Raw genomic sequence first — 8,428 nt, 5'->3', positions numbered from 1 at the left:
AAGGCCCAGTTTCCTCGGTAGGGACGGGGCCAACTACTTTACAGCGCTCTCATTAGCCTTCGTTCCTCCAATGAAGGCGTGGCCACCTCATTTGCCTTCACTTACTTAGACCCAGGCTCTTCATTGGTTTGTTTTTACCGCACTCTGATTGGTCTATATTCCTTCTAGGGGTGGGCCCTCCAGGTATGGCCAGACTCTCATTGGCCTTGCTCCGAAGGCGAGACCCCGTTGGCGTATGATGTCATACACCAGCGCCCGTCGCTTTCGCTGATACGTCATTCGAGGGCGCCCAACCCGACAAGACCAGAGAGTAGACAGCGGAACTGGTGGAGGCCGCTGAGCCGAGGCGGTAGTAGCGGCGACAGCGACGGCAGCAGCGATGGCCGGGGCGGGGCCAGCCCCGGGACTCCCGGGTGCAGGAGGACCTGTGGTCCCGGGCCCTGGCGCCGGCATGCCGGGCAAGAGCGGAGAGGAACGCCTGAAGGAGATGGAGGCGGAGATGGCTCTGTAAGGCCCTTGGCAAGGCGCGATAAAAGCCCTCAGAGTCAGAGCCACCGAGCCCTGGAGCCTCCAGGCCGCATTTATCCCGATATGGCTCTATCATGGGGAAATGGGACCTTCGGGATTGTGCGGGCGGGAGTAAGAAGAGATTGGCAGGGGTGAAGGCTCTATCGCGGTGTACCCAACGTTTCAGAGTTAATGAAAGGTCCTGAGCTGTGTTGTTGGTCTTGCCTCCTCAGGTTTGAGCAGGAAGTTCTGGGGGCTCCAGTAACCGGCATCCCGACTGCTGTGCCTGCGGTGCCCACGGTCCCCACGGTAGAAGCGATGCAGGTCCCAGCAGCTCCTGTGATCCGCCCAATTATCGCAACCAACACTTATCAGCAGGTACGACTGAGCTGAGCACAGTGCTTGAACACAATGTTTGTGCCAGGCATTGAGAACATAGTAACAACTAAAGCAAACAATACCTCTGCCCTTTGGGAGCTTATATTCTAAAGCCTGTTGTCCAGAAAGTTGTCTGAAATGATGAAAATGTTCTGTATCTATTTAAGTTTACATTTAAGTTCAGTAGTTCCTCAGTCTCATTAGTCACATTCACATGCTCAATAGCAAGTTGTATATAACTAGTGGAGAGGGAGACTACTAAAAAGAAGACAAATAAATGGAACTGGTTCATTCTGTCAATAAATAATTATGGGGTGCCTTCTATGCACCAGGCACTGTTCTAGGCATTAAGCACATAGCAGAGAACAATATAGACCAAAAAAAATCACTCTCTTTTTGTAGCTTACATTGTACTGGCGAGTGACAGGTCAAAGAGTAAGAAAAGCAGAGGTTTATCAGCATGGTCAGGAAAGGCCTTTCTGAGGAGGTGACAGTTAAGCAAAGATATAAAGGACATGATACGGGGAACCATGGAGATATCTGGTGGGAGAGCATTCCCAGCGGAGAGAACTGCCAGTGCAAGGGCTGTGACACAGGTGCATCCCTGACATGTTCAAAGAAGAGCAGAGAAAAGTGTGGCTAGAGTACAGCGAGCAACGGGGAGAGTGGGAAGAGATGAGGACAGAGAGGTGATAGAGATAAGACCTGGTAGGGCCTTGTGGGCCACCTTAAAGACTTTGGTTTTTACTCTGATGTGGGAGGCTGTGGAAGGATTTTGAGCAGAGGAGTAATAGGGTCCAACTTAGAAATTAATCATGGCTGTGTTTGGAGAACAGACTGTAAGGGGGTTAGGGCAGAGTCGAGGAGACTGAAGAGGCTACCATAATAATCTAAGCTAGAGATAATGATAGCTTGGACCAGGGTGGTAGCATGGGAGATGAGAAAGACAGGCTGGACATAATTTCAGATAGTGTGAGATGCGTTGAGGAAGATGAAACAGGATAACAAGATGAGTTGCTCCTGGGAGGGGCTAAGGACAGTTTTCGCTAGCGTGATCCCAAAAGCCTCCCTGAAAAGTGACAGTTTAGCTTAGACTTAATGTTGACAGATAGCCAGCCCCACATAGAATGCAAAGAATGAAACCCTTGGTCTCCCAGGGTAAGCCAGCCAGGGCAGCTTGGTGGCACTGAGTCAGGCCCCTCACCCCAATTTCTTCCCCAACAGGTTCAACAGACTCTGGAGGCCCGGGCAGCTGCTGCAGCCACAGTGGTTCCTCCCATGGTGGGTGGCCCTCCTTTTGTAGGTCCAGGTAAGTAAGGAGTGGTGGAGGAGAGGGAGCCAGGGGATCAGGCAAGGTGATAAAATGGGATGCCTGGGATTCTCCTCCCACCATCCTTGTCTCTTCCCATCCCAACAGTTGGCTTTGGCCCTGGTGATCGGAGTCACCTGGATAGTCCAGAGGCCCGAGAAGCTATGTTCCTGCGTCGAGCAGGTAGGTCTCAGGCCGGGAACCCCACATTTAATGAAGCACTCTTGTTTTGACTACTCCAGCATCTTGCCTACATCATTGCGCTAACTCACCTGCTTAATTTCATCCCCACCCTGACATTACCATCTTCCTAAAGCACAAACCCGATCATGTACTTCATCAGTTTGGCCTTAGTAGAGCTTGACTTGACCATTGCAAACCACCCTCCTTACTGTCACTCCTAATCCTTATTCTTTGTTGTGTTTCTCCATAGCACTTAATACTTTATAACAAGCTGTACAGTTGTTTTTTTTTTTAATGTTTATTTATTTTTGAGAGAGAGACAGCGCAGGCAGAAGAGGGGCAGAGAGAGAGGGAGACACAGGATCCAAAGCAGGCTCCAGGCTCTGAGCTGTCAGCACAGAGCTCTATGCAGGGCTCAAACTCATGAACCATGATATCATGACCTGAGCTGAAGTCAGATGCTTAACCGACTGAGCCACCCAGGCACCTCGTAACAAGCTATACAGTTTACCCATTATGGCTATCCTCTTTTGTTTCCTCTAAAATACAAACTTCATGAGAGACGAAAGTCTTGATGTCTGCCACATTGTAAGCATTACGTACTATCTGTTCATGGGATAAATAAACCATCAAACAAGCACCAAGCTCCTCACCTAGCAGTCAAGACCCTACATCACCTGGCCCCTTATGGAGAGACTCTCACATACTCCCCAGGAGCCCTAAACATTGCTAGGATATGCCCGCAGTATTCTTGTTGACCTCCCTTCTCTCTCCTGCTCACTGCCACCCAACTGTAATCTTCCAAAGCCTATTGCCCAAATCAGAATCAAGTTAACCAAAATCAACTAAACCCTATCCTCTCCACAAGTCATTCTTACATTTGTTGAGGTGACCTTTACAGTCAATTTTTGTGACACTACTTCCTTATACATAAGAAAAAAATACACGTTCTGTAAAGTTCTGGTACGATCTGTATTGGATCAAACTTGTGTTACTTAAATCCTGTTAAACTTTTTTGTCTGACGTTTGAGAAATCTTAACATCTCTTACTCTTTGGTATGGTTTTGATCAAAATGCACATCTGATTTAGTCACCCTGGCCAGCTTCCAGTCCTGCTATGGCTCCCTGGTGCCCTCAGGAGGACATTCATGGTCCAGCCAATGAGACTATTCTTGGATGCCTACTGTCCTCTTGACCATTCTCTTATGAAGCCCTCCACACTGCAACTTCTGCTATTATAATTTATACTAAACTGAAAAGGGAAAAAAATTTGTTCGTAAATGTTCTTCTTCCCAGTAGTCTTTACAGTCACGCTTTGCCTGACCAAAGGCAATTGGTTCTTTATTATCCTTTGGGTCTCAGCTCACAGGAAGCCTCTAGTCGCCCTGGCTAAGTCAGAGGGCTCCTCCGGGCTCCCACCACTCCCCAGGTTTCCCCCTTCTAGTTCCGATCACTCTGCCTGGGCTTTACCCCCTTCCGGCCCTGATCACTCTGGGCTGTCACCCTCTGGTGAGACACACTGGGCTGTCACCCTCCTACTCTGGATCAGAAGATCCCTGAGAGTTTTTGATCTTTTGGTGTGTCCTTATTATTGTCCAGAACAGGGACAGCCCAGAGGAGATGTTCCGTGGTAAATTTTTGCTGAATGAACAAATCGAAAGACTTGCATCTCCCAGAAGGTTCCCCAGACTCTTCTCCAGGATTTCTTGGATTCTGAGAGTACCTACACACACACACCTCACCTCAAGTGCCCCGGTCCCCCATGACACACACCCCCATCTCTCTCTCCCACAGCTGTGGCCCCCCAGAGGGCCCCTATCCTGCGTCCGGCCTTCGTCCCCCACGTGCTACAGAGAGCAGGTGAGGGGGCCAGGGTCATCATCCCTGCCACATAACTTCCCCCCTCAGCCCTCCAACTCCCCCACTAACACCCTGACAGATTCTGCTCTTTCTTCTGCAGCAGGTGGTCCCCGCCCTATGGCCCTGCGGCCCCCTCACCAAGCCCTTGTGGGCCCCCCTCTGCCTGGGCCCCCTGGACCACCTATGATGCTGCCACCGATGGCTCGGGCCCCAGGGCCCCCCCTGGGCTCCATGGCTGCTCTGAGGCCTCCTCTGGTAAGTATGGACAGGGAGCTAATGGTCAAAGGTGTGAAGGGTGGGGAGATGCTCAATCCTGGTCTGGTAGGCTGTGTCTAAATCTGCCTTCTTACTCTCTGACTCTGTCTCAGTCTCTGTCTTTGCCTATTTCTTTTGGTGACTGAGTCTGTTTTTCTTTCTTTTTGTGAGGAAAATAGAGAAACACATGCAATGGGTTCTGTCTCTGTTTTTATTCTATTCTGTCTCTATCTCTATTTTTCTCTTGATTGTCCTTCTCTGTTTTTCTGTCCTGATGTTTTTGTCCCTGTGTCTGTCTCTGACTAGAGACTCCTTTCTCTGTTTAGGTCTCTTGTCTGCTTTCTGGCCTCAGGCCCTTGCTTTGTTGTATAGGATGGGAGTTTAGTCTGAGCCTGTGAAATGGTATCCCTCATTGTCTGCCCTTGCCCACAGGAAGAGCCAGCAACACCCCGAGAGCTGGGCCTAGGCCTGGGGTTGGGCCTTAAAGAGAAGGAAGAGGCAGTGGTGGCAGCGGCAGCTGGGCTGGAGGAGGCTGGCGCAGCAGTGGCTGTTGGGGCAGGAGGTGCCCCCACCGGCCCTGCAGTCATTGGGCCCAGCCTGCCATTGGCCCTGGCCATGCCTTTGCCTGAGCCTGAGCCACTGCCCCTCCCACTGGAGGTTGTACGAGGCCTACTGCCCCCACTGCGCATTCCTGAGCTCCTGTCCCTGCGTCCTCGACCCCGGCCCCCACGGCCTGAGCCACCCCCTGGCCTCATGGCTCTTGAGGTAAGCTCTCAGGGAGCATAGCAGTCAGGGGTGGGCAGCAAGTAGAAAGGGCTGGGAGAGCAGGCAGGAACCCATGCCTTTTATACCCAGAAAGACATGTAGTCCTCTATCAATGAAGGTATGAGGGAACCAGAAAATTGGAAGGGCTGGGAGGACATGGGAGAGAAGGAGGCAGATACATGTACCTCACATCCAGAAGCACATCTAGTTGTTTAATTATGGAAGTAGGAGGGCAAGGGGTGAAAGAAAGTGGGAGAGTCTGAAGGGGACATATCGGTCCAGAAGACTCCCAACACCAAGCCCTTTGCACCCCATCCCCTTTCCTCTGCAGGTCCCAGAGCCCTTGGGTGAGGACAAGAAGAAAGGGAAGCCAGAGAAATTGAAACGCTGCATTCGCACAGCAGCTGGGAGCAGCTGGGAGGACCCCAGCCTGCTGGAGTGGGACGCAGGTAAGTGGGCCCAGGTGCAGGGCCAGGCATTGCTCAGTCAAGGACACACCAAGGTCTCCTTGGGGCAGACTCAGGGAGGGTAAGCTGGGTAGGTCCACAACTGCCACCTCTCTGTAAGGCAGGCACATGCTATTTGCCTACCTCATGGAGGGCTAAACATTGGCTCTGAAGGGCAGGCCCTCATCTAAGCCACTGGACAGAATTTGGTAGAGGTTATTGGCACCTAGAACCCTCTGACCTCTGCCTGAGTTGCTAAAGATAAAAGAATGTTCTTTTTTCTCCCAACTTATGAAAAAAACAATTTTAAGTTTATTTATTTTGAGAGAGAAAGAGAACATGTGGGAGCATGTGCAAACAGAGGAGGGGCAGAGAGAGAGAGAGAGAGAGAGAGAGAGAATCCCAAGCAGCCTCTATGCTGTCAGCCCAGACAGAGCCCGACATGGGGCTGTGAGATCATGACCTGAGCCAAAATCAAGAGATGGATGCTTAACCGAGCCACCCAGGCGCCCCTTCTGATGAAGAATTTTAAACACTGAATTTAACAGCGAACAGCCAAATATAACCACCATCTAGATTCAGCAATTAACATTTTGCTGTATTCACTTTATCCTTCTATGTGTATGTGTGTTTCTTGGATTTTGCTCAATCATTTGAAGCAAGTTATAAATGAAGTTCTCACTTCACTCCTAAATACCTCAGTATTCTTCTCCTAAGAAAAGTGGCATTCTGGGGGCGCCTGGGTGGCTCAGTCGGTTGAGCGTCCGACTTTGGCTCAGGTCATGATCTCACAGTCTGTGAGTTCGAGCCCCGCATCGGGCTCCATGCTGACAGCTCAGAGCCTGGAGCCTGTTTCGGGTTCTGTGTCTCCCTCTCTCTCTGACCCTCCCCCATTCATGCTCTGTCTCTCTCTGTCTTAAAAATAAATAAAACGTTAATAAAAAAAAAAAATTTTTTTTTAAATTAAAAAAAAAAGTGGCATTCTGTTTTGTATCATAATACCATTAACATTCCTAAGCAAATGAATGATAATTCTATGGTATCTCATATTCCCTTTATATTTAAATTTCCCCAGTTGTTCCTAAATTCTGTTGTAGCCATCTTTTCCCATGGATCAGGATGCATGCCGTTTTAGGTCTCTAGATTATCTCTTAAGGAGAATGGTTTCCCTCCTACCATTTTGTCTTATATGTAACAGTGTTTTGAAGTGTCCAGCCCAGTTGTTTTGAAGAAGGCCCCTCCCTCTGAGTTTGCCACATAATTTCCTCTTTAGAGTGGCCTAACTTGTTCTTAGAGAGTGTCCTTAATCACCACAGAAGCTGTGGGGCAACCACAGTGCTAGCTGAGAAAACAGCCCTCCCTCCCATCTGAGTCCTTGACTTCTGCCTCTTGTTTTGGGACTGTCTACCTGCTCCAGGCCAGGGCATGGCAATGTCAGCCTAGATATGGTCGGTGCGGGCTGTAACCCCTAGTTCTGTGATCTTGAGCAAGTCACTTAGCCTTTCTATCCTTTCCTCACTCCAACAAGGGGATAATAATAGTATGTGCCTTGTGGCGGAAGGGATTCTTTGGGCTTGAGTACATTCAGTCTGGCTCAGGTCCAGCCCAGAGGGTATGCCCAGGAATGGAAGCTGAGGTCAGCCTTGGAGAAGGATCCGACAGTGTGTTCACGTTTCAGAGACTCAAGGGGAAATTAGAATGGGCTTTCTCTAAAGCAAATGGGTGTGAGGGGCCCAGGGGATATCCATGGGGACCAAGGGATGCTGGGGGTTCAGAGGAGAAGCCTGGCTAGGACAAAGTTGGAGCCTTAATTCATGGGAATGGAGAACATGGCTCTGGGGTGGGGAGGTAAAGGCGAGGACTCTGGAGTCAGGTACCAGAGTTCTTGTCCCAGCTCTGCCACTTCCTAGTTGAGTAACATTGGGCAGGTGACATGACCTCTCTGTGCCTCTGTGTTAAAGGGTGTTGGGAGTGCCGGATATGTTAAAACCTCATGAGTGCTTAGCAGAGTCTAGCACAGGGTAAATACCATATAGGTGTTGGCTGTTGTTACTGAGAGGGCCCCAGGCAGAGACCGCTGGGGATAGAGGGAGGAGGGTTTGGGGGATGCCTTCAGAGAAGGTGGGGCTATCTAAATAAGGCAGACATGGGGCCAGGCATCTGCATCTTCTGACCTCCTCTCTCCCAACCCCAGATGATTTCCGGATCTTCTGTGGGGATTTGGGCAATGAAGTGAACGATGACATCTTGGCACGCGCCTTCAGCCGCTTCCCATCCTTCCTTAAGGCTAAGGTGATCCGAGACAAGCGCACAGGCAAGACCAAGGGCTATGGCTTCGTCAGCTTTAAGGACCCCAGTGACTATGTGCGTGCCATGCGTGAGATGAATGGTAGGTGAAGCCTCTCTTAGGGACAGTGGGTGTGACCAGCATCTGGCCTAAGCCTGACCCCAAGCCTGACCTTGAACCCTCCATTCCCACAGGGAAGTATGTGGGCTCGCGCCCCATCAAGCTGCGCAAGAGTATGTGGAAGGACCGGAACCTGGATGTGGTGCGCAAGAAGCAGAAGGAGAAGAAGAAACTGGGCCTAAGATAGGGTCTGTGGCCAGGCACCCGCTCCCACCTGGCCGGGCGCTGGCTCTTCCCCCAGTTCTCTTTGGAAGATCCCCAACTATCCACCCATCCACCCTCCCCAAAACCAGTTTCAATAAATTTACGTTATTTCCA

The 8,428-nt window shown here is 50.4% G+C and overlaps 1 protein-coding gene across 3 annotated transcripts; it reads left to right on the top strand.

Annotated features, from left to right (window-relative positions):
* The first annotated feature begins 286 nt into the window (after positions 1-286).
* Positions 287-8,428, top strand: RBM42 (RNA binding motif protein 42). 3 transcript variants are annotated; one of them, XM_042919091.1, is made up of 10 exons: positions 287-507; positions 741-885; positions 2,110-2,194; positions 2,303-2,377; positions 4,172-4,237; positions 4,317-4,492; positions 4,925-5,257; positions 5,589-5,706; positions 7,898-8,092; positions 8,185-8,428. In XM_042919091.1, the coding sequence occupies exons 1-10, from the start codon at positions 380-382 to the stop codon at positions 8,295-8,297; spliced, it is 1,434 nt and encodes a 477-aa protein (XP_042775025.1). In that variant the 5' UTR covers positions 287-379; the 3' UTR covers positions 8,298-8,428. The 3 variants fall into 3 exon arrangements, with proteins under 3 accessions (XP_042775025.1, XP_042775027.1, XP_042775026.1); XM_042919093.1 differs by lacking the exon at positions 4,172-4,237 and having other exon boundaries at positions 4,341-4,492; XM_042919092.1 differs by lacking the exon at positions 4,172-4,237 and having other exon boundaries at positions 4,338-4,492.

The sequence above is a fragment of the Panthera leo genome, chromosome E2, assembly GCF_018350215.1.
Source record: "Panthera leo isolate Ple1 chromosome E2, P.leo_Ple1_pat1.1, whole genome shotgun sequence".
NCBI lineage: Eukaryota > Metazoa > Chordata > Mammalia > Carnivora > Felidae > Panthera > Panthera leo.
The sequence above is the reverse complement of the archived record's forward strand: the minus strand, read 5'-3'. Positions and strand labels throughout refer to the sequence as shown.